A 26458-nucleotide genomic window follows, 5' to 3' on the forward strand; every position below is an offset into this window, starting at 1 on the left:
AATAGAGGGTATTGCTTTCTCTTGTTTCGGTACCGCTCTGAACTCCTTTCGTAGTTCTATCTTCCGTCACACCCATCGCACACAAATAACACACATTGTGTACCTGATTTATTCGTACAATATAACACTTTCTTGGAGCAATGTTTAAAAAAGGCAAAAAAATATTTAGTTATTTCATTTAAAGTTAAACATTTTGGGGATATTGAATGTTAAATCTGGTCTGTTGTTTATAATCTGTTATTGTATATAAACGAAATAATATCTTATCGCCTCCATTCTTTTTCTATATAGGATAGTCAACACAGTTGCCGTAAACTTAATATTATAATACAATCATGTGTAATATAAGATAAAACATAAAATTTTCACAAAACAGCTAACGGTTCGCTGTAAACTAGCTTATTCAATTATAATTGTAGAGATAGCAAATAACAAAATGAAGTTCATTCCCCGATAATGTTTCCCACCCGACACCACTGTCAACGGCCTTCGCCCGTTGCGCTCTTTGCTCCTTTTGTTTCAAGCATTGCATGACAGGACGCATTTCGACGCCCATTTTTGACGCATTGTCGGTATACGTCAACGACATCTCAATACATTACACGCATCCGGCGACACGAGGTCAATTTTAATTATTTTTATGTAATCTAACTATTGTTTTGAAATATGATGCATGTGAACGAACCTCTTTACAAAATATTCACTCGCTTTAAATAAAGCCGCTTGATGAAATTACGTTGATCGTGTCATTGTGAGCGTTGAAGTAATGCTTACTTCATTAGTAAATCTGAGAATAGAGAATTTTGTAACAACAGCCTAATTGTTAGAGAAAATACGAGTACCTACGAATAGATGGTCATTTTTTTGTATATATACAGAACAGTGTTCTTTTTATATAAATTATTTATAAAACACTTATTCATTATATTCGTCAGCAACTAAAGCATTTGAAATCGTCGTAAGCGATAAAAGAAATCGACTTGAGTAATAGTAAAAAATAGAAGATTTTGAGTCAATTAGTTCCAGATGAACAAATAAAGTTGATGGTATTTTTTATCTAAGTATTTCTTAACGGTAATATTGTTACCATAGAATTGGATTATATTACGTGAAATTATTTCTCGTAACATCTAAACAAAATAAACATGATATAACTGTGTATTTACACTGTATGAATCGGTAGCTAAAGCTATGTAGTATTTTTCTGAGTATAGTTCAACAATTCATTTTTAAACTTTATCTTTTAATGAAAGTTAGTAACAAGTTACAACTAATTGCATGTAAGTTAAAAATTGCGACATAATTATAATTTCCTATGAGGGGTTCTATTTTTTTTTTTAACTATTTATAAGATCGAAGAACCTTTGGTTTATCTTAAATTTTGTAGCGTTTGAGTATCCTGCTCTATCTATACCTTCTAGTCTTTGGTTGCTTGAATTAATTTTGCACTTCCCATACAAATTTTAATTGCGTATTTTATTACAAAAAACCAAATACGTTATTAAAATGTTACTTTTTTCTTAAGAGAAGCGTAAATTCTAGTTTCTATACTTTTACAAACTGTCATCCCTTGAGAATTCTAAAAATCCTTTTTAGTGCTCAAGAATATCATTTATAAATTCATACGCAAAATTGTATTCTTCTAGACATAGTAGCTTAGGCTGTGCTCTTCTTTCAATAGCACTATTATTGATCGAAAGCTGTGTTTTATCAGCTAGTAGTCTACAGTTGGTTCTAGTAAAAATCATAGCAAATCATTAATAATAATTTATCATTACTAACCATTTGGTAAAAATTTGTATTGTAATTTAAAAAATCTTTATATTTCGATATACAATATTGATTATATGGAAATTTTTCGTCGTTTTTCGATTTCGAATTGAATCTTGCAGAATGAAGTATGTTGTTCATAAATATAAGAATAAAAAAAAAACAAAAAACAACATTTAAAAAAATAATTGTATTGACAAAAACCGAAAAGTTAAGCCAGGCATGTGTTAATGTCGGCTAACAATGAGACACGGACAGTTAACAACCTCAGCCTTTGACACGCACTGGTTATCCACTGAGATAACCTACATGTTGATGACTATAACTCGCAAACTACTAGATAAATAAATAAATATACAGACGGATAAATAAGTAATTTAAAATGAGACAAACATGTTGTGATCGTTGGAAAACGCACAAATCAGTCGTTTTATTATAATGCCACATTTCCTCCTTTAAACTTTCAATGTAATTTTTACGTAATTATTTTTATCTGTATAATAAATCTTTATTTAAAGCAATATATTTATCTATGTTGCTTTATATGTGTTACCCTTGCATTTACGTATTTTATTTAAAACGTAAAATATTTTAATGCATACCACGCTCTTGTATCTGTTTGTCCGTCTGTCACAAAGTATTTTCTCCGAATCTTCTAAGCGACACTTAAATAGTTTTCAAAAATCTGATTTAATTTTTTTTTTTTATAATAAAACTACATAAGAAATGTTTGGTCGCCATATTAAGTTTAATAATTTTCCAAGGCTTAATAAAATATTTTAACAGTTACAGATAATGTATGTATTACTTAAAACTGTTTATTAAAAAAATACTTTCTAAATAAACAAAACCATTAAAAAATTGTCACTTATCTATTACAGGTACTCGCAAGTTTAACAGCACGTAGCAGAAATTAACTTAAGAGAGTGGTGTCAACACTTTCGCCCGTATTGCACGCGCCAAATCTTCTCACGGTGAAACCGTGCGAAAGTAGTGGGAAAATGTTCTTTATTACAATAAACAATAAGATCCAATGCGGCAGATGAGCCATGAAAGCGAAGGTGCGTTTCTTCGCAAAAAATGCGAAAACTCCGCCAAGAGTTCGTTTAAAATCGGGACAGAAAATATGTATCCAATGTGTGTTTTGGTTACTGGTATGTATCCAAGTAGTGTCAGCAAACAGACCACCGCGATTTCTTATCGATGGACGCTCAGAAATAGTTATAAGATTAAAGGAAGGCCCTGACACGCCCGTTGGTAAGTTATTGGATATTCTTTAAGATGATGTAATTATATACCTTCGATACCGTGTACCGATTAACTGAAGACCTGACTAGTTCCGAACGTGTGTACATTGTACATTCTGTTTAACGACCTTACAAGACTATATCTATTACACAAGATGGAATGGATACTCTTAAGTTATTGTTTATTACTATGCAATGTTAATAATACATATATAAGTGGGTATGACTGTGCGCAGTCCCATCTGATTGGGTACCACCTACTAATTCGTTATTCTACCGTCAAACATCAATTATTTGTATTGCTGTGTTTCGATTTAAAGTTTTTAAAGTCTTGTGTGGTTCATTTATAATTATCGAATAAATTATTATATGATACGTATCAGAATTGAAATAGATACAATAAAAAGGTCAAAATACAAGTACAGTTAAAGCAATGCCTATACCTTGATGGTATTTCGTCTATAATACCCAAAAAGGAAAATATATATTTATGCATAAATCTAATTATAATCAAAAACCAATTAATTCAATTTAACCAAAGAAAATAGTGAAGACGTAGTGACTTTAAAATATTCGTACGCAACATAGTCTATTATTCCAGTGCTAGTTTGTAATAATCAAGGTACTTTCCTAGAAATTACAGTAAAAAACCAAAATATACAAAATTGGTTTAGTTTGTTTGAGTGAAAACCATGACAGGACAGACATCCGGAAATTACTATGAGGGGGAAGTCGGGTTACCAAGACAACTAACACCCAACAGGGGAAGCCATACTGCAATCCCGCTTATCTGAAATATGAAACGAAATGCTATTAGTCACACGCTGTACATAACTTATTGGAATAAAATGACGTTCTTTTCTAGTAAAATGTTGTAACTAGCGATTTCAACTGTTTAGAATGTTTTTAGTGGGCAGGTAAATTACATCAACAGATTTCCTCATAAATATTGGCACTTAAATAAGCTACTTCTTCTGCCAGCCAAAATAATGTGTTAAATGTCTCACACGGAACAAAGCATTAAAATTAATTAATGTTTAGCGTTCAAATAACTAATAGTAAAAACCGAAACGATCCATAAAGTCCTATAAGGTCGTATTTATATTTTCAAAAAATAGGGAAATGATTATTATTATTTTATTAAAACAACGTCTTTACCCTCAAATATATTACAATAAAATATATTTTATCATATTTGTTTATGATCACAGAATTCAAATCAATTCTTAGTTTAATGGCTTTAAGTTGTGCCGACAGGGCACAACGATCACAGAAGTAGTGATAATCACGTACTATCACTTTCAAATAATATTATGATTGTAAATAGGATGACGTATTATTTTAATTGTATAAATAATGTTAAATTTTAGGGAGCTTAATATACCGTTTAAGGGGCCTCGACCCTGACGGAGATACATTGCGATTTGGAATAAGAGAGCAAGTCGGTAGTGATATATTAAGAATAGAAGCCATTTCGTCCAACGAAGCTAATATTTATTTAGTTAAGGAATTAGATAGAGAGGTAAAAAACCCATTTCACCTTATTTTTATTATTTTTTAATTGTAAAAATTATATAATAAAAACTTCCTTTATTTTTAGGTGCGTGATGAATATTCTTTCGTGCTTACATTAACTGATGGCAATCTAGGGGAGGGTAATTTTATTACGCAAAGCTTCTTGTTGTTAGTTGAGGATGTGAATGACAACGAACCCATTTTTAAACCTTACCCTTCCGCAATTACCGTTAAGGAAGACGCACCACCAGGTGTTTTACTAACAGTGGAAGCAACCGATCTAGATGAGGGTGCATATGGTCAGGTATACACAGTACTTTTCTTTAGTATAATAATTGTATGACTATAATATTAATACATAATTTTTACTAATTTAATCGTTACTTACTCAAAGTATTTTGCATAAGTTGAAACAGCAATTAGTTGAGCTGTCATTGTCATAGATACAATGAGACAAGGTCGTTACTCGCTAGCCAAGGAACTGCCAATGTCAATATCAAAACATTTAAAATCATAACATTGTTGTAATTGTTATAATTTATTACTTGATCTTCTGATAGTATATACTTTAAATATTTAGGTATCTATCTAGTACGAACATACGTTAAAAGATAAAAAATCAAAATATGTACAATTCTACAGGTTTTATACAACTTACAAGAACTGGATGGTGATGTAGAAAATTTTGCTATCCAAACAGTGAATGGGAAAGGAGTAATACGTTTAACGAATCGATTAGATTATGAACGAAAATCTCTGTATCAGTTGAGGATTCTAGCAGTTGATAGGGCTAATCAAGGGAGGGTTAATACGGGTACGGCCGCTATTTTAGTGAAAGTACAAGATGTTGAAGACCAACCACCTGAATTTGTTGTTGCGAGTCCTGTTACCAGAATCGGTGAAGATGCGTCTGTCGGAACATCGGTTTTACAAGGTATTTTCTATTTGAATAACTTAACTCCGTTTTTTTGTGTTTTAAAATATGTCTTACAATTACAATTATAAAATTATACAATTTATTTTTTATTATGGTTATCAAACATTTATGTAATTTTTGGCAAACGAAATACTTTTTAAATTATAGAAAAAATAAACCTGTTAATATACTACAATTATTTTTTCAGTGCGAGCTATTGATGGTGATAGGGGCATTAATAACCGCATCTCATACAGTATTATATCTGGTGGAGAAGAACACTTTGATATTGATAGCAGCTCTGGAATTGTTTACACAATCAGTCCCTTAGATAGAGAAGACCCTAGTAATAGCAATGGAGCTTATATTCTTGAGATTTTGGTACATTATTTGGTTATATTCTTAGATCTATATTATTTTATTAAGGTTCAATTAAACTACTTGGTGTAATAATATAGGTATATGTATTGACCAAATATTATTATCTAGTTAGACAGAAATGCATGAAGTCTTATATTAAAATAATAAACAAATAAATTACATGAAAGGAATCTACTAAATGATCATTAGTTTATTAAATCACAAAATTTTGTAATTATTTTAAATTCATGTACTAGATTCTGGTCTAAATTATATATATATTTATTATTTATGTATAAAAACATTTGTTTCATTATTAGGCTACAGAAGAGTCCCATATGGTGTCCCCATTGCCTAGTGCCACAACAGAAGTGACAATTATAGTTACTGATGTAAATGATGAAGAGCCCAGGTTCAGAAGTGATAGGTACATCGGTGAAGTAATTGAGAATGCACAGCAAAATACACCTATAACATTTTTGCAAGATGCAGTACCGGAAGTTTTTGATTATGACCAAGTAATGTTACATTACTCATTTTTTTCTAGTTGTAACTAGTATTTAATTGTTTTTTTATGAATGATTTAGACCTTTGATAAATCACGATTGACCCCCAATTTTTATATTTTGCATTTGATATCTACATTGTAATATTAAACCTGTCTATAATATTTTTTTAAATAAATATTTTAGTGTTTATAATCTATATTAGCCTATTATAGAGGCTGGAGGAGTAAAAATAAATACTTTGATAATTGGTTGAAATCTATAACAATATATCATATTAATAATTGATTATTTTATAAATAATGTATTGAATATCTTAAGTATTGTTACTGGAACTTTGGAAGTTAAATTAAAATGGATATAATTAGTTAAGTTTAATAATGCTGTATTACAATCAAATATATCTTTAAATAACTATTGTATGTAGCAGAGCTATAGGCAAATTACATATAATCTAAAGTTCATTTATCTTCCAGTATAGTTACATACTATTTAGTATATTTTCCTCATTCAATATTTTAATCATGCAAAATTAGTTTATTTAAGGTCTGTTAAAAATAAAAATATGACAATTTCTTTCAGGGTAAAAATGGGACTTTTGAACTTTATTTAGTAGGTGATAAAGGTGTCTTTGATGTTACACCTTTCAAAGGCATCAATGAGGCTTCTTTTCTCATAAGGGTGAATGACCCATCCTTTTTGGATTATGAAAAAGTTACAGTCATGAATTTCAGTCTAGTCGCCAAAGAGATTGTTACCAAAGACCCAAAAATGAGGTAATTCCAGCTTAGATTTAAACATGTATTATAAAACAACAATTTAATTTACTTAACATTCATACTTACATACTTATTACAAATATGTTTTTGAGCTAACAAAAGAAAACCCAAAATAATCAATGAATGGTTAACAGTTCTGCTGTGTTGTGCTAGATTTAGACAAATCCATATAATTTTTGTATCATAAGACAGAAGTTTAGACAACTTTAGAGACTATTAAAGTACATATTCATATTGAAAATATGAAAGATTAATTTTCTTTACTTTGTGTAATATTTTGAATTTTAATTTTTAAACATTTTTTCAGTGTAGTACCAATAACGGTGCATATAAAGGATGAAAACGATAACTTTCCTGAGTTTACTGAGTCACTCTACACAGTTTCTATTCCTGAAAACTGTGGTGTTGGCACTACAGTAGCTTGGGTGCAAGCCTTGGACAAAGACTCCGAGAACTATGGCACTAGAGGTGTGAGATACACTAGTCTAGGTGGCAGTATCGCTCATTTGTAAGTATCTTCACATTTTGATTTGAAAGCAGAGGCTAGGACATAAAAGCTTTATTTAACCCATTAATTTTTATTAATTAAACTAAATAATAGTCTAAGATCCGGCTGCAGAATCAGTGTACCCATCGAGTGTTTGCTAAAAAACCAAATTTTTACACATATTTATGATTAAGAGAATTTATATCTACTAGGTTGCCTATAAAAATGTGACCGCTAGTATTTTTAATGAAATTATTAATAATAATCTATGTTGTCATCCGGCTAAATGTATTGGTAATTTCAGACTTCACCTCAACCCGATATCAGGCGTGATAACGGTAAAACAAGCAGGCGATGATAGCTTCGACCGGGAACTCGTTTCGAGGCATTATCTCACAGTCGAAGCTAGGGATGATCAGGTACTGTTTTTTTGTTTTTTTTAAATACTTTATTGCACAACACAGGTATACATAATATAAACACAAAACATTAAATAAATAGTGCGCAAAGGCGGTCTGCCTTTATTTATTCGCTTATAGCGATCTCTCACAGACAACCTTTGGTGATAGAAGCTTAGAACGAAAACAGGTAAGTTCAGAAATAGATAAAGAGAGGAGATAAAAAACTATAATATAACAATATTTATACTAATGTATAATAATAAACTACACATAGCTACATGCCAATGATACACACATAATAATATAGTATATAATTATAGACTATCAATATATATCTACTTAATTATAAACTACATATACTTGCATACATTATTTATATATGGATAGATAATAGTTTTTCAAACGATGTTTAAAGATGGACAAGGATTTAGACTGCCGTATATCAGTGGGTGGTGCATTCCAAAGTTTGACGGTTTTCACAGTGAAAGAGTTGCTGTAGGTTTGTGTCCGGCTGCTGTTATCTGTATCAACCATGAATAATAGTACAACTAAGTAAAAATCCATTATATTTTGGATTTATCATATGCCATGAGCCGAGATTGTCCAGTGGTTAGAACGCGTGCATCTTAACCGATTATTGCTGGTTCAAACCCAGGCTACTATTGAATTTTCATGTACCTAAATATTGTTTGTAATTCGTCTCGTGCTTGGCAGTGAAGGAAAACATCGTGAGGAAATATGATTATGTCTAATTTCAATGTAATTCTGCTACATGTGTATTCACCAACACGAATTGGAGTAGCATGTTGGAAAAAGCTCCAAACATTCTTCTCAAAAGGATTACAGATTTAAAACGCAGGAACAAAGCGGTTTGTATTGTCTAATGACTGAAAAACTGCAAACGTTGTAAGACATTCTGTAGTATATTTAGTATCAGCATTGCACCCGTGCGAAGCCGGGGCGGGTCGCTAGTAGTATATAAATTATTAAGTTGAAACAAACAGATTTTCCGACGAATATTCATTAGATACGAAATAAGCTAATGAACCAATAATATGTCTTAACGAATATGTATGATCCTAAGATATGTCTAATACTATCATTGATTAATTTCATTCAGGGCAAGGGCAATAGAAACACCGTCCAGCTGATAATAAACATAGAGGATGTAAACGACAACGCTCCGATGTTCCTCGCTAACAAATACGAAGCGAGATTGTTAGAAAATGAACTGGAATTCGAGAACCCGCTTATATTAGAAGCTAGAGATATTGACTTGAACGGTAAGAAGAGTTTATATATATATATATATTATATAACCTTTTTCAATTATAAAAGAAGTTGCACTACGAAACTCCAACAGAAGTATTTTATTGTTATATATACATTTATACTTAATGCAATACAATTCCATTTAACTAATTATATCCTTTAATTTTACTTCCAAAATTCCAATAACAACTTCGCCGACATTTGTAACGACATTTTTTCACGCATTGATTATAAATATAGTATATATATTCATACAATTATATATTTGTAGATACCGATTATAAATTCGTAGATAATACTAACTCATAGATCTTTTTACTCACGAAGCCGCGCCCCTCCACGTTAAATTATCGGCGTTCGTTTGTTTAGTGAGTGACGTCGCTTATAAGATGTCGATTAACTTAAGACAGTAAAAAAATATAAAAATTAGATTAAACGATTATATTTGTTTTTAAGTTTCACGCGGAGAGACACGCGTTCGTGAGTTATTAGATCTATACCATAATATATTTTATTCAAGATTTATGTCATTGATATTATGACAATTTAAAGACAAGATTATTTATTTGACGTAACTCCTTTTGTGGTTAAAACAGGGTAAATATCTTGCAATGCTATCGGTATATACACGCATATAATAAAAAGATGAAAAAACCAATACTAAAATTTATAATATTAAATAAAATCAAAAGGTGCTGGTAATTGCATATTTGATACATATAAATTAAAATTGTAAAGATATTATCTGTTCAAGGTACAAAGAATAGTCACATAGAGTATTCCATAGTCGGCGGTGACTATAAGAAAAATTTCTCAATAGATCCGAACTTGGGTATTATAACGCCGGTCGGTGGAATTGATTTTGAACAGTTACCCGGTGATAATAGCAACATACGACCCATACATTTAACTGTAAGTATTAGAAAACATAAAAACACCTATTTCTTTAAGAAGTTTTTTTTTTACAACTTTAAGAGGTATAAACAATTCTTACACCGTCAATTCTCCGCCAAATTTGCCTATAATAAGTTGGCTCACTCGGCCTTCATACTGTTCAAATTTCCGACTCTGCTAAGTCAATCCAAAATCCAAATCAAAAATATTTTTTTAATATTGTAGTAGCCTCTATTAAGAAGTCATTATACGGCATCGCATATGATGCAATAATTAATTAAGAATTAAACTCGCGTCGATTTTTATACAGAATATACAAAAAAATACTTGGTGCAAAAGAGAAGAGTGCAGACTCATTAATAACATTTAGTTTAAATAACTTAAGAATCTTAAAAACTGTATGCTTTGATATCGTTCGTGCTTCAGGTTCGAGCACGCGACTTCGGCTCGCCCTCTCTGTCGTCCGCGGTGCCGGTGTCGGTGTACGTGCAAGACGTCAACGATCACGCACCGCTGTTTACGCAAATGGTGTACCGCAGAGCTATACCCGAGGACATGCCGGGCGGAACCAGTGTGCTCGAAGTAAGAAGCTTATTTATATATATGTATTTATTTTCCATATCACTGAGCAGGATATTTGGAAAAATATTTATACTGGATTACTTTATAATTGAAAAAAGTAAATGTTATTATTAGGATTCATTGTATAGTTGTCGATTTTGTTAGACTCGAAATTTATAAAATCCGATCACGTTGAATGCATGTGTACTAAAGGCAAAATGCCGAGGTTTGTTAAGTGATTGATATAATAAATCACATTCTACCAAGCTGTTCCAGAATGGTAACATGTGGTAGAATATCATCCGACACGTCCCTAAATCCGCGATCCGACCAACCGATCAATTGATCCACGTGATCTTTTGCCTAGATATATTATGTACAGAGATATTGGGACGAAGAGTGGCACAGTCTACTATACCTACCGGCCGTGGGCAGGGAGTAGTGTGCTAACAGAGTCGGCTCGGCAGGTGAAGGCCCGCGACGGCGACGGCTCGTCCGCGAACAGCGCGCTGGTGTACCGCATCCAGCGCGGCGCCAGCGACAAGTTCGTGATGGACTCGCGCTCCGGCCTCGTGTCCGTCGCCAACGGCTCGTCGCTCGACCCCGACCGCACCGACCCCAAGACCACGCGATACACGCTCACTGTGGTAACTATGCGATATACATATACGGTATATACGGTATATGGGGTACCGGCCCCTCCTGTTGCCGCCGGTCTTGACATGCCTGATTTCGTTTAGCTAAATTAAAATTTCACTTTTCAAATTATTGTCTTAATAGGATTTTTTTATTGTTAGTCCTTAGCATAACTAATATTATAAACATATTTCATACTCTTACATGTCTTAAGTATTCAGTCAATTGCAATTGCCTTAAAGTACCCAACACCTGACTATACATCCACCTACCAAACCCCCCCCCCCCCTCAAACGCGGCTAAAGCCGCGTGAGGAAACTAGACGAGGAGACGTTCAATTAATTAATGATCGTTTTCCAGGTGGCTCTAGACGGCGGTATAGGTGACCAGCAACTGAGTGCAGCGGTTATCGTAAACATAACCATCGTTGATGTGAACAACAAGCCTCCTGTACTCATCGAACCCGGTGTCGTGCACGTTATGGAGAACACGCAGGTCAGTTTATAATAAACAGCTTTATATACCAAATTCATAAATAATAAATATAAAAACCATCAAGCCACCTCTAAATAAACACTTGATTTCAAGCAAGTCAATTGAACTGCGTAAAATTTAAAATTTCTCTTTTCTTGTGATTCTTAAAAAAAAATCCAATATAAAATCTAAGTATTCTTTATAAATATATAAGGGATCATATAAATATAATATACTGTACTTTTTTTTTTCAATGTATTTTGTACCAAATAATACACGCGATTTCACGTATCACCAGGAAGTCAAAATTAAATATAATACTGCAGGCCAATTCTTCGATTGTATAACGGTTACAATACGTTCTAAATTATATTAGGAAACTACATCTACCGAACCGCAACTGCAACGTTCTATTAATAGAACAGTAAAAGATTGAGGTTGGCTTCCTAATCTAGAAGACAAACTTGAAAAAACTATTTATGTAAATTATTTTATTTCTGAAAGGTCGGTACGACGATATACAAAGCCCAAGCTTATGATTTAGATGAACAGCCAGTTCTAAGGTTCGCTATTGATAAGTCAGCGAGTTATGCTAAAACCGAGGACGGAGTGCCAGTATCTATCACCGAATACGATTACCTGTCTCCATGGGATTTAAACACTATAGATGGTACACTGAGAGTTGTTAGGTGAGTTTTAAAAATATCAAAAGCACCCGACATTATGATATATGCACGATGCGAATACAAATCTTGTTACAATTTTTAGATAAATTAATTTTGTAAGATCTTTAAATCAAAACTTTGTATGTATACAGATGCTTATTTATAGAATATAGTGCTTATTATATCTTCGAATAAACTTTAAAACGCTAAAATATTGGCAAAAATTCGCAGATTACTGGACAGAGAAAAGGTCGAAATCGTAAAATTGGCAATCACAGTTGAAGACATGGCCGCTATAGACGATGGACCAAAGCAAACCGCTTCAGCCATGCTAACGATAATCGTAGAAGATGAAAACGACAATAATCCTAAATTTAGGAAACCATTTTACAAGACCTCTATTACTGAGAACTCGAAACACGGCATGCATATTGAGACCCTGATAGCGGATGACGCTGACAAGAATAGAACGATGACATACTTTCTGGAAGGTAAGAGAGATTCTAAAAAGTCTGAAATTAATTACACTAAATGTAATAACATATTAATCGCTTTAAGCAAAATTAAAGAGGTTCATTTGAATTTAAGGTTATGACATATATATTACATTTTTACTTATTTTAATTTTCTCATTATTTTCAATATTTATTCTTTATTAGATACCAATACTTGAAACTAAATTTTAACAATTGGTTTAACAAAAGTAGCATGAGGTGGTTTTATCGCTAAAGCAGCGATCTCTTCCAGGCAACCTTTGGCCTGAGGACAGATTGTAAAATAAATTTGGGAAGGGGTACAATTATTTTGAATTGCGAATAAATATTATGTATTCGCAATTCAAAATAATTTATATTAATAATACTACACAATACACACAACTGTAAATATAAAAAAACGATGTCTAAGAAATAACAAATAAACTAGAAATAGCCAAATAATATACATACATATTGTAATAACCTGAGAAATTAACAAATAAAAAAAAACGATTGCATAGTCATATTAAAATGACAAATAAAAATCTTTAATCATATTTTTAAAAGCGGCTAGTGGTGGAACGCGCCTTATAGCTAAAGGTATCTTCTACTAAATGATAGATAAAATCTTTCAGACATAACCATTGTTCATTTTTGTTCTAACTGTATAAGGGTTGGTTAATAATTTCTAAAATAAAACTGATATTTCAATTTCTTTCTGTAAGATTATAGACAAAACCGCTTTTAAAATTCATCTTAACTAAATATAATTGCCGTTTCACGAATCTAATAAGATTCGATTTCTAAATTACGCGACGTAATCCAATTGAAAATCCCAAGTATTAAATTCACTAACCCTAGGGTCTGAAGAATTGAGAAGTTTCCTTCACATGGAGAGTGCAACCGGAGAAGTGGTGGTCGCCAACAGAATCGACCACGAAATGTATTCTTGGTTAAACGTGACAGTGAAGGCCGTGGATAGTGGCGTCCCATCGCGATATGCTGTTGTAGATTTGTTTATACAGGTCTGTATAATATTTATCTTAGTACTGTTCGCATCGTATAACTTTGCCGCTCTGAAATATGCAATGTATAAAATCGCCCCGTCTATGTCTTAACCAAAGTCAATTTCGTTCGATGCTTATTGTTTTTCGATCGCTGATTTCGATGGATTTTACTCGTGAACTAGCCGTGCGCGCGATGGGTATTAAATCGGAAAAAATGTTAGTTTTTTGTACCTTTGTAACTTGTAAATTCAACTATAAATGATAGAATGAAATGTATTTTTTACACTAACTTTTTATTGGACTGTGACATAAGCGAGGACTTAATTGGTAAAGTAAAGTCACGTAACTTAGGTGCTCTAATATACCAGAGCGTTAAAGTCACATGACGCGATCTGTGGAGTTGAAATGATTACTCCGGTGTGACCTATTTATCTTTTAAATACAATTATTAATTAAAGGAATTAAAATAACGTTTTGTTATAATTTATTTATTTATTGCTATAAGAAAATAATAACATCTATCTGAAGTTTTGTAAAGTATACAGTACATACATCATTTTTAAATAAACATATATGATCTGAACCTAGGTATTAGACGAAAACGACAATAACCCTATATTTGAACCATCGCCATTCGAATTTCGTGTGAGAGAAGACGCGGAGCCCGGAACAACCGTGGCTAATATAGTTGCTAAAGACGCTGATGCCGGAGATTACGGAAAAATTACTTATCTTCTCGACAGGGTCTCTACACAGGTAATGAAAAATTTCTTTAACGGATTACATATTCATACATCGAACATCGTACATTACTAATTTCAAATTAGTAATTTTCGCTGTGAACAGCCAAACTCGACGACTGTACAGGAAATTCAGGCATTTATGCGCAAATACAAGCACTATATTCACTGCTATAGCCCGATAGGACGACAGGTAGATAGGAAGGAGATCAGGCGCAAAATCAATACCCAAAAATGTAACCCTGTCAGGATTTTACTCACAAGCTAAATAATGGGATTCAAGATTAGCAGCCATATAAGCTAGCTACTAGACCAATGAGAAACAGTATTTTACGCTACTTGTAAAATATTGATCTTCTTATGTTACGTGACCAAGTTATTCTTTATTCGCTTATGTTATTTTTCTTATCTACTACTTTTTATGGTCAATGTGTCACCAACCTTGGGAACTAAGATGTTATATGCCTTGTGTCCGTAGTTAGCCATTTCTATCAAAAGTCAGCAATGATGAGTTGGTGTATATAATGGTTTTGTATTCAGAGTAATCAAATAAAAATCATTAATGTTCCAATTTCAATTACAATAAATTAAAGTTAATAGTTAAGGTTTTTTCAGGGAAAATTTCTAATAAATGCAGACACGGGAGCTTTGAAGGTATCGGATTGGTTAGATCGTGAATCTCAATCCGTGTATAACTTGGTGGTAGAAGCTTGGGATAACTACCAGTTCGGATACCTTAGTGGAGAGAGTCGAAATGCTTTCAAACAGATTATGTAAGTTTAGATTAAAATTTTTATTTATTTGAAACTAATCTCCAATTTCTTAAACGCTTTTCAAAATCTGATCGGCCGATAAAATTTTACTTAAACCTGAAAGGTTGATGAGAGCCGATCACGTAATAGGCGACCAATAAGCGATCAGTGTTTTCTTTAATTATTGTTATAAATCCTCTACATTTTCAACTGGTTTTCATATTAACCAGCACTTTTTTCAGCATATTATGTAATATTTTAATGTCCGTCACATTTAATTATATCGTCTATATTTTTTTCTAGTGTCCATGTAGAAGACGTTAATGACAATCCGCCAGTACTAAGTCTCCCATTGGATTGCGTCACAATAACAGAATTCCACAACTACCGGGAGGCTATAGTGTCCATAACGGCTACTGACGCTGACGATGATAATACCCCCAATGGAAGGGTTCAGTTTCACTTGGTCGCTGGGAAAGGACATGGTAAGATTGTAGAAGAAAAAATTAATATAATAGTATTACTGGTCTTAATACTGGACTTTTAATAATTCTATTCCAAATTTCTAGAACTCTTCCGTTTCGAACAAGTGGGAGGGGATGCCAATACCGGTCGTTTATTTGCTAAACAATCTCTGAAAGATCGTTTCGGCAATTACACCCTTATCGTAGAAGCGAGAGACCTCGGTATCCCAGCTAATGTAGTGAGAGGTGACCTACGTGTCTGTGTGACGGATTACAATGATCATGCTCCGATATTCGTTCACCCCCCCCAAAATGTCACAATTAAAGTGCCCGAGGTAAGTAAAATTCAATAATTTGAAATTGTTGTTCGTCATTTGTAAAGACAATTTTCGATGATATTTCAAATAATTATATTTTGTATTTGAAATTTGTTTTGATATTTTGTACCATTTGAGATCGAATTAAAAACATTATGTTTCTTGATTTTAATATTTTCATCCTCTCCATTATTGTGGATTTAAGAAAACGTAAAACGTAAAAATTTAAAAATAGAGATTAGTTGCCTCAGCTCAAAAGGGTGATCGCTTGTATTTTTAGAACGCCACGATAGGCACAACTATTATAGAAGTGCGCGCGATCGACGCTGATATAGGACCAAACGGCGCCGTCCGGTATAGGCTGCGGCAAGATGCGCAGGGGGCTTGGAGGGCCTTCGCGCTCCAAGCTACGAGTGGAGCCCTGAGGACAGCTACATCCTTCGACAGAGACAAACAAACCACTTACCAGGTATATTGCAACGGCTTGGACCGAACCGGTGCCATTAAAATAGATAGATAGAAATGTTAAAATATCACAAAGCTGTATTTATATAATACGTAATAAATTCTAATATCTTCACATATTTTTCGTCTACACAGCTCAGAATAGAAGCATACGACCTCGGTCTCCCGACCCCGCTCAGTTCCGACCTCGATCTAACCGTCTACATACAAAACGTCGACAACTACCGCCCACGGTTTCCTTACAAACATATACATTTGAATATTACTGAAAACGTTCAAGATTACAGCGCCTACCTACCGAGCGTTATAGAGAGAGATGAGATTGATCGAGGCGATGAGCCGATGTTGCCAGTATGCTATTATATCGTTGAAGGGAACGATGGTGGAATGTTCGATGTTGATAGAAATTCTCACAGGTATTCCTTTCAAATTAAATATTAACATATTTCGAAATATTTTATTTTCTTTACTTTTTTTAACTTGTATTTATAAAACTAAATATATTTTATACACCAGGCTAACATCGAAAGCACTAGACAGGGAACAAAAAGACCAATACCTGCTAACCATTTTAGCCACAGAAGATTGTACTATGTCTAAACCGAATTACGAAGAAAGGTTAGATGCAATAAGTACTTTAAAAGTGCATATAATAGTCAACGATGTCAACGACAACAGTCCACAGTTCGTTACTAAAATATTTACAGGCGGAGTTACCACTGAAGCGGATTTTGGTATCGAATTCATGCACGTAAAGGTAATTTAAAGTTTAACAAAATTAAAAATATACACTAGTTCTTACTTTCACTTGAAATAAAATTTCATTTTTTTTTTATTAGGCTGTAGATGCAGACGAGGGTATCAATGCAAAAATAAGTTACTATTTGTTAGGAGACGTGAAAGAAACTTTGACAGAAGGTTTAGAAAACTTGGCGGTTTCGCCGTTTCTTGTACACGTCGAGACTGGCGCGGTGTCACTTAACTTCGACCCTCAAAAAGGGATGAAAGGGTACTTCGATTTTAAGGTAAAATTTAATTCTTTATAACTACGGACTTATATAGAAAATTAACCAAGTTAAAAGGCAAAATATGTATATCTTTCTTATATGCTATACTTGTATTGTTTATTACAAATTTAAATTAAATTAACAGGTATTGGCGAACGATACCGATGGATTGCAAGATGAAGCTCACGTGTTCATATATCTCCTACGCGAAGATCAACGAGTTCGTTTCGTTCTACGTTCCCATCCCTCCGAAATTCGAGACAAAATTAATACATTCCGAGAAAAGCTCGCCCGAGTAACAGATTCCGTCGTGAATATAGACGATTTACGAGTACACGAGAATAAAGACGGCTCGGTCGATAACACTAAAACTGATTTATATTTACATCTTGTCAATGGAGAGGATCATTCGGTGCTGGAAGTAGATCAAGTGCTCAAGCTCGTCGATAAGAACATAGAGCAACTAGATGAGCTTTTTAAGGTTTGTTTATATTATAAATATTTTTATTTTCCCTATCTGTTTTGCCTGAGTTAGTTTTTATTAGATATTTTGTTAGCTACAGGCCTTGCGGTGGAAATGATCACGCTATTAAGAGATTATTTCTAGATAATGTATACAGAAAAATAACTAATTACATAACTTCAGGGGTGACAGCTCTAATAATGGCGTCAATACGGTCGAGAATGCGACGACACATCGTGACATCTCGTTCCAGGAGTTCAACGTGCTCGACACCCAGCCGGCCGAGTTCTCAGCGCTGGCGGCGGAGCGGCTGTCGCCGTCGCAGGCGGTGTACTGGCTGGCCTGGAGCTCGCTGCTGCTGGGCGCGCTGCTGCTGCTGTCCGTGCTGGCGGCACTCGCGCAGCGAGCTGACTACGCGAGGCGACTCAAAGCCGCCACCGCCACCGCCTATTGTGAGTTGAAAAACCTTGTGACAGCCGTCCGTCGTTTAAAACAATAAATCATAGCTGAAGCTGCAGTCTTCGTTCCCAGTATGTGTATATTTCATTGGTATGTGAGTATTATATTTGGGGTTAGTCAACCATATCCTGCTGCCGCTCAATATCGCCGCCCAGCTGTATCATTGAACCGATTGTATGCCGTATATTCATTCCTGTGGTACTGTAAATGTCATGTCACTGATCGCAGCGACGGTAACATCTCCCCAGTTGTCGTCGCCATCACCATAAACATAACATATTACATGCTCAGGTACCGGGCCCTAGCAACTCCCCTGGGAGTAACCTCGCCCATATATGAGCGTCGTGACGATGACATTAGACACTTTACTCCCTGGATCTGCTACTCTTTTACTTTCTACCACGCTACGTTATGCATTTTCGTACAAATTAATATCTTTTATCTACTAATAATATCATTTTTTTTTTCATATATTATTTTCATACCGACACCGAATGCCGAGAATACTCACATATCAGACAAATACCTAGTGTACCTACATTTGGTTTGTTACAGATAAATCATTTCAGCACGAGAACCTCCATTTTACTGTTTTGAGAGGTATACTACAAATTGTAACTCTGGGCGGCTTTGTTGTTTTATACATTAAGTTAGATAGTGTTCGTTTTCATGTCAATAGCACAGAATAATATGAAGCTATCTCTGACACAGAATCTAGATCCTAATACTTGAAATCGAATTTAAATATTCGCGGGATTTGGCGTTCATGCTGACAAAAATAAACTATAATTGTTATATTATCTATGAGATTATTATAATTATCATACCAAGTAAAAGTGACTTCATAGACCATAGTTACCTACTGATATTAGAAATCCTTTTATAGCTATAGTCCGGATGAAATAAAAATACCCTAAATTTCTGTCAGATTTCTGAAACACAGTTTAATAAATATGGATATTTATTATTTACCAACAAACTCGTAAATATTTTGTAGCTGTTTATCTTATTTATATGATCTTTATGGTAAAGATTGCTAGTTCGATCCAGGAATATCAAATATTTAATAAACAGAGGACAAGTGTAACAATTTCATATAAATACAGGATAATCTAATTCACTTATAATATATTTATGTAATGTTTAAATAGAGGATATTTTAAGTATGGATCAATTTCTCTGGATGTTAATATTGGGTATTAAATTTTGAATAAATAAAATTAAAATCTACGTTATAAATAGGTTTATTTTAAAGTATGACAGAATACATCAAATGTCTACATTTTCTTTATTGAAGAAATCGTACGTACTATGAAACAATTAATTATATATACCTTACAACATCAAGACTAAAACATGGACCAGTCGTCCACTTATTAAAAAATTAGCAACAGACTTGATTTTCATTTCCCAAGTTCATAGTAACTGGACATTATTATATTCACGATATCTAAATGCAAATTGATATAAAAATTAACACTGACCAATCGCAAACTCGAATTACATCCACACATTCTCAATAAATCGTTAAAAACATTTCACAGCTTCTCCGACCCCGGGCGAATCGGACATGACAATCCGAAGCTCCGGCGGACGAGTTCCGAACACCAACAAACACAGCACAAAAGGTTCCAATCCGATATGGCTGCATGCCTACGAAAACGACTGGTACAAATCCGACGACCAAATAAGTCACTCCGAACGCGATTCGCTTGACGAAAACGCAGTGGACCAGGACATGTCGAATGAGAAACCCTACTTCATAACCACAGCCGCCTTCCCTTCAATACGATCCACCGAAACAGAACCAGAAGCCGATCAGGGCAACTACGATTTCTACCAGCAACTCGAGCAGATGAAGAATGCAAAAAACATGGAGACGACAGAGCTATAAATCATTGTGCCTTTATATGTACCTAAATATACTTGTAGAATATGACGTTGCGTCTCATAGTAGCTTTATCAATGTAATAGAGGCTATTTTACGATAAAGTTAGATGACTCGACAGATCATTAGTAATCTGTTTACAACTGATAAAGTTGTCAATATTAATTTAAGTTCAAATGGGATACGTTAAGCGACAAGAGTTGTAATTTGTAAAGTCGTTTTACTTGATGTATGAAATAATCTTTGTCTGTGTAACTTTAATCATCTAAAATATACTTAATTAAAAAGCCAATCAATCAAGTCGGGTAAATTAATAAATTTAAAAATAGTTGTTCTTCTTTTTTACCTTTCACTCCAATTTTATCATTGAGTTAAATGATTTCTACAAAAACCATGAGACATTTTAAACGATCTATGGCAACCATGCAGATGACCGAAAACACAGTTTGTTCATATCAAGTTGTTCAGGTTCAATTCCTGCTATCGGCAACTCAAACCAAAATAGTATTCGTAGGTAACCTACTTTGACACTTCAAATATTTGAAACTAGAGGCAATATGAATCTAATTGTATCCATTACATTTAAGCAAATTAAGTATTTTAGAATTCTATTTTTAACAATATATCAATCACTATAGTAGTCTTTCTCTACAGCTGAAAAGTCGTAGTAGTAAACGAAGTGACAATGGAATAAACTTAGTATTCATGATATTTTTAAGAGTTAACAACATTTTAACCCAAAAAGAGGAGAATGACCCAATATTCTATTTCAAGACAAAGATAAAACGAGTCTATGTTATGACGATTCATATAGCTAATAAAAAGTTGATATAGAATGTTTATTGTAACAGTATTTTTATTCATACTAAAACTTCTGGCAAAATATCCAAAAAAAACATAGGAATAATGTATGCCAAAATGTTTACAGCTGCATAAAATTAGGAAGTTGCCTAAATAAAGCTCAGAATATTATTTACATACACAATAATTTATTGTTTCTTACAATTTAGTGAAGCTAAAATACATCTTGTCGATCGATTACAGTTTGAAAAGCTTTGAGTTACTATCTCCCTGTGTTAACCAAGTGAACAAAAGCTTCCTCTTGCAGCTGTAAAGAAACACACCAAACTTTGCCACTCATGCCATGACTGTGACATATGCCATACTGATATTAGATAAGAGGAAATAAGGATGGACTGTGGAAGGACAATCACAACGCAGGTATCCTTACAACCACAATATATATTAGATAAAATTATAATATAAAGATCGCCATATTGAAAAAAAGTCTAGATTAATTGTAACTTATTATCTTATGAGATACACTGTAATTTATATTGAATTGTGTAACTATGGGAGCGTTTTCAATCACTTTAAATATTGTGGATGAAAGAAAACTGACCACTTAAATCATTGTCAGTCTGTTTAGCAGCACGCTACATATTTACTAACTTAAAAAGAGATTGTTTAAAAAAAATTAACACTCACTCAACTCCGTCAACAAGCTCATTCTGTTATCCCATTTTCTTACATTAACCAGAATGTTCCTAACACATGAGCTATACATACAGTTCATTCACAAAAAAAAAAAACTTTATAGAACAGGATAAGTGTCAAGCAATGAACGCTCCATTTTCCTAAATATATGGCTATTGTACAGTTTCACAATGCAATTTAGATCTAGTTAAAGTACAAATTTTTTAGAAATTACATGAATTCAAATAATGTAAATTTAACTAATGTTTAACTAAATGAGTGTATGCGATAAGACATCTACCGACACATCAATGTTAAACCAAATTCAATATCTTCTTATAGAAAATGTTACTTACACATTAGATGAATAGAAACTATTTGCAGATGTGAATTATTTTTACTTAGTTGCAATAATTGGCATTCAAAGTACAAGACAATCATAATCAGATTCTAATAACCATATAGATTTTTAACACAAATTCCAGTAATTTATTTGATTGGTAAGGTTTCAGAGGAAAGGATTTGGGGAGCGGGAACAGAGAGGAAGGGTATAGCCCGGGCTGTGGCGATGTGTGTGTATATGTTTTGCTGATGTCACATTTGACTCATCACATGGCATACTTCCTTGTCCACTCTCGGGCTAATTCATTGTACTTTTCTCTGTCGGTTTTGTAGATCCTAGCAATTTCTGGCACCAAAGGATCATCAGGATTTGGATCGCATAAAAGTGAGCAGATTGAGAGCAACACTGAAACAGTAAATATATTTATGAAACTACTTTTGTACATGGCAATAGTTTCCAACAAAACATAAAAGATAGATAAATTTGTAGTTACCTTTGGATATGGTAAGTGCTGGAGACCATTGTGAGCGCAGAATATCAAGACAAATGGAACCATTACTGTTTATATTGGGATGATAAATACGTGTTGTGAATGCAACTTTTGGTGGTTTAAATGGATAGTCTGTAGGGAAATGTATAGTCAGGAAAAATACACCACCCTGGTAGGGACTGTCGACCTGCAAAAAAAAACAAGACATTATGTAAGTTTCACAGTGTCTATTTACAATGCAGAGTTCAAGACATTGTAATGAACTTGTCATGTTACTAATATGGCTTCATTGGAATCAATATGAAACTAAGAATGTTATATGAGTGTGCTGTACTTTCATTCAATAACATTAAATGTATTTATTGGAAAAAAAACTTACTGGACCCATTATTGTGGCCTGCCAGTGGAAAACTGTAAAAAAAGACAAATACTTTTAATGTATGTAAAGTAATGAACTATTACAATGTATTTATAAGAAACAAAAATAACAGCTGATTATCGATTATTTAAACATTTTCGTATTTTGACATTTAAATATTAAGTACATAACAAAAATATTTAAGTACTGTGTAAATTCAAATTAGATAATGGTTACTTTAATATAAAACCACATAAATATAGCCAATAAGGACTTAAAAGTTTATAATATTATATTTCATTTCATTCATTTTATTCATAATCCTTTAAGTATAAATAGAATTATTTGGTTTAAATTGCCTTTTACAAGACCGATTACGATGACTCACAAATATAATGTTCTTATTAAAGGATCAATAGGTAGGTACTTACGATCTTCTCCGTGTGGTCCTGCGGAACATTGTGCCGGCGGGTCTCTGCCCAGGTCTTGTAATTCCTGCAATATCAGACAAAACTATCTATATACAACAATGCAGGAAACACAATACTGAGATAAGTAAAACATGTCAAACACATCATCACTTGCAAAACATAAGGACGAACAACGTATTTCGTACAAAGGGTTTTAAAAATATGACTAACATTTTTCGTTAAAAAATACACCAGTGCTCAGTTCAAAACGTTTGTCCGTCATAAATATATGTTGAGAAAACCTCAAAATTGGCACATATTTCCGACATTTTATGTACGCCGTGTGCATAAAATTGTAGCCTATTCCAACAGTTAAAACACCGTTATACGATCGTAAATATATTTATCATTACGTTGTATTTAAAACCGTTATCGAAAAATCACGCACACAGAATTATCCAGAAGAAATTTCGATAATAGGTATTCACAATGACGAAACATTCACTACGAAGTCTGTTACAAATTTATCAGCACACCACTCATAATTAATGAAACTTGAAAATAAGCAACGATATTCATTATACATACCCTATTAATTCGTTTTAACGCCATTTGATTATTTTATGATAGAATATACTGCCTTTCAACTAGACAACGAAACTGTGAGCCAAGGACCTTTGATTAGAGATTGCAAGATGGCTCCCGTCTAAACGCAAAAGTACCACTTAAGTCGTTTTATGCAATAATAATGAAAAAATAACAATTAAGGCAAAACTTCAAAGACTTAAGTAAAAAATAATAATAACTAATATTAAGAAATAATAAGAATTAGAACAGAGCGCAGGTTCTAACAAAATTAATACACTCGCGACGAATGGAGAACAGCAAACAGGAAAATCGACCATTTACAAAGAGCGTTCATGATTACTTCTCTTTTTTTAAAAATACGTTTGATATTGAATTACGCGTTGCTTATAGTCTATTGGTGGGCAAAATAATTAATTCTTTATTATAAAAAAAACTAGTAATTTAATCAAAACAGTAAATAAAATGAAAATTAAGTTTTTATATTTATTTTAAAATACATTCGTATAAAATTTTAAATCAATATCAATTATTTTCTATGGCAATACAATTTGTTTTCGGATGTGATGTCATACATTTAAGAATTCTGGGCGCTATTTTTGGATAACAAAGTAGACAGATAGGGTTATTTTCAAGCACATTTTTGCAATTTGAAACTTTCCCAGGTGTTTACATTGAAATTCATAAAAACATTAGTACCTGGGATGAAAAGGTATAGATAATTATCAAAGTATTATTTTATTTTTATAAACATTTTGTATGAATTCATGCGATCATTACGGGTTATTATCAATAATTAAAATAATATCTACAAAAAATCTAACAGCCATAAGACCTTTCCAATACTTTGCCAATTTTATATAATATTATATTAAATTATATAGCGACAAAATGCAACAGCAAGGTTAACTACCTCAGTCTGTCCTTCGATTGAATTGAAGTTGCAGAAAACAAAAAAGATATTCGTTGTATATAAAATTTTAAAATTTATTTAAAAATTAAAAAATACCTTAACATACTTTTTATTTGTGTTCATTTACCTTTAAAATGATTTTAGAAAGGTATTATATCTTCCTTAAATCTTTTTTTTATTACAAGTTTTTATCAAAATAGATCTTTTTCGAATACTATTTCGAATCTCATATAATGAACACTCTACAATAAGTAATAAAATTGTATATTTCCTTAATATTTGCACTTTTTATTTAAAAGAAGAAATTCCAAAACATTTCACATGTGCATCAATTAAAACATAAATATTGGCTGGAGACATAATATATAATTATGTTACCCAACTTAATAACGACGTTTAAAGTTAAGGGACTACCAGTCTACCACACAGGAGGCGCCTTTAAGAAGTCCGTATTACTTATCATAAGTGGACTCTCAGTATTTGGCTTGAGTTTCTGTACTCGCCTTTCCGCACAGCAAATACATTTAAAAAATAGTACCAGCCGAAGCTTCTTAACAAGAGAGGATGATTACGTAATTTACTACGCACGAAACATATAATATAACATAAAAATTATAATAAATTTGATAGAATATTATAAAATTATACATTATTTACAATTTGTAATAATTGTAGTAATGTAATTCAGTTGAATTTAAATAGTCTACTGATTCATGAAATAAAGACGATTTTAAAAAAATTAAACTTTACAATCAAACAAACAATATATTTGAAAACTGTCGAGCGTATTTTTTATCGTAAAAGTAATATAGATTTGCTTTAACATGTCTTATTTTCAAGTTTAGGTTTTTGTAAATAAAAATGGAATGTAAAAAATAAAATTTGTGTTAGCATAACGTAGAAAAATTGAGTGATTCACGATTTTTTATTTATACCGACATTAAATTACTTTTACTACCACGTTTAGCTTTGAAATGTGCATAAAAGAATTACTGTATAATATTTACTATAATGAACTATTGTTTTTAAATAACTTACTTTCCATATAAATTCATAATGGAACTAGTATACTTGTTAGAGTACCAAGTTATTACCTAATAATATTTCATTATCTATATTATAAAATACACAAAATGTTCTTTAAATATTTTAATAACATAAAATGTTATCTTATAAATATTATAATATTTGGAACATTTTTTTTAATATTCAGTATTAATAACACTTAATATAATGTAGTTAGTCCATTTTATAATTTAATTAAAAATGAATAATTGCTAAGATGGAAACACTAAACTATAAATGTCAGTCAGATTTTATCTGTTTCCTCATTTGAGTCAACTTAGTGACTATGATGAATGA

At 32.6% G+C, this 26458-nt stretch overlaps 2 protein-coding genes across 4 annotated transcripts in view; one reads left to right on the plus strand and one right to left on the minus strand.

The window, feature by feature from the left end:
• LOC113403747 (cadherin-23) overlaps nucleotides 1–20847 on the plus strand; it is a 37149-nt gene extending 16302 nt beyond the window's left edge. The window contains exons 2-30 of one of the 3 annotated variants that reach the window (XM_064216061.1): nucleotides 2652–3027; nucleotides 4388–4539; nucleotides 4618–4836; nucleotides 5175–5466; nucleotides 5657–5829; nucleotides 6129–6326; nucleotides 6897–7090; nucleotides 7401–7601; nucleotides 7885–7999; nucleotides 9102–9264; nucleotides 10008–10165; nucleotides 10574–10729; nucleotides 11176–11355; nucleotides 11705–11839; nucleotides 12323–12507; nucleotides 12715–12974; nucleotides 13821–13984; nucleotides 14555–14722; nucleotides 15322–15479; nucleotides 15762–15943; nucleotides 16028–16257; nucleotides 16520–16708; nucleotides 16840–17120; nucleotides 17221–17461; nucleotides 17544–17729; nucleotides 17857–18192; nucleotides 18428–18626; nucleotides 19189–19233; nucleotides 20178–20847. In XM_064216061.1, coding sequence (XP_064072131.1) covers nucleotides 2820–3027; nucleotides 4388–4539; nucleotides 4618–4836; nucleotides 5175–5466; nucleotides 5657–5829; nucleotides 6129–6326; nucleotides 6897–7090; nucleotides 7401–7601; nucleotides 7885–7999; nucleotides 9102–9264; nucleotides 10008–10165; nucleotides 10574–10729; nucleotides 11176–11355; nucleotides 11705–11839; nucleotides 12323–12507; nucleotides 12715–12974; nucleotides 13821–13984; nucleotides 14555–14722; nucleotides 15322–15479; nucleotides 15762–15943; nucleotides 16028–16257; nucleotides 16520–16708; nucleotides 16840–17120; nucleotides 17221–17461; nucleotides 17544–17729; nucleotides 17857–18192; nucleotides 18428–18626; nucleotides 19189–19233; nucleotides 20178–20527 — 5718 coding nt within the window. In that variant the 5' untranslated portion in view covers nucleotides 2652–2819 and the 3' untranslated portion in view covers nucleotides 20528–20847. The remainder of the gene's footprint in view (nucleotides 1–2651; nucleotides 3028–4387; nucleotides 4540–4617; nucleotides 4837–5174; nucleotides 5467–5656; nucleotides 5830–6128; nucleotides 6327–6896; nucleotides 7091–7400; nucleotides 7602–7884; nucleotides 8000–9101; nucleotides 9265–10007; nucleotides 10166–10573; nucleotides 10730–11175; nucleotides 11356–11704; nucleotides 11840–12322; nucleotides 12508–12714; nucleotides 12975–13820; nucleotides 13985–14554; nucleotides 14723–15321; nucleotides 15480–15761; nucleotides 15944–16027; nucleotides 16258–16519; nucleotides 16709–16839; nucleotides 17121–17220; nucleotides 17462–17543; nucleotides 17730–17856; nucleotides 18193–18427; nucleotides 18627–19188; nucleotides 19234–20177) is intronic. The other 2 variants (XM_064216062.1, XM_064216063.1) reach the window with 2 other exon arrangements.
• A 643-nt stretch (nucleotides 20848–21490) lies between these two features.
• Nucleotides 21491–24506, minus strand: LOC113403726 (ubiquitin-conjugating enzyme E2-17 kDa). The gene is made up of 5 exons (XM_026644304.2): nucleotides 24187–24506; nucleotides 23620–23683; nucleotides 23210–23241; nucleotides 22834–23017; nucleotides 21491–22745 (listed from the first exon to the last, which is right to left on the minus strand). The coding sequence occupies exons 1-5, from the start codon at nucleotides 24208–24210 to the stop codon at nucleotides 22606–22608; spliced, it is 444 nt and encodes a 147-aa protein (XP_026500089.1). The 5' UTR covers nucleotides 24211–24506; the 3' UTR covers nucleotides 21491–22605.
• Nucleotides 24507–26458: the final 1952 nt, after the last annotated feature.

This window comes from Vanessa tameamea, chromosome 10, assembly GCF_037043105.1.
Source record: "Vanessa tameamea isolate UH-Manoa-2023 chromosome 10, ilVanTame1 primary haplotype, whole genome shotgun sequence".
Classification (NCBI taxonomy): Eukaryota; Metazoa; Arthropoda; class Insecta; order Lepidoptera; family Nymphalidae; genus Vanessa; species Vanessa tameamea.

Coding starts and splice junctions, on each gene's coding strand:
- LOC113403726 (XM_026644304.2), bottom strand. CDS start 24,210: ATGGCGTTAAAACGAATTAATAGG. Junction 23,684..24,186: donor CGTTAAAACGAATTAATAGG/GTATGTATAATG, acceptor CTGATATTGCAG/GAATTACAAGACCTGGGCAG. Junction 22,746..22,833: donor AGCACTTACCATATCCAAAG/GTAACTACAAAT, acceptor TTACTGTTTCAG/TGTTGCTCTCAATCTGCTCA.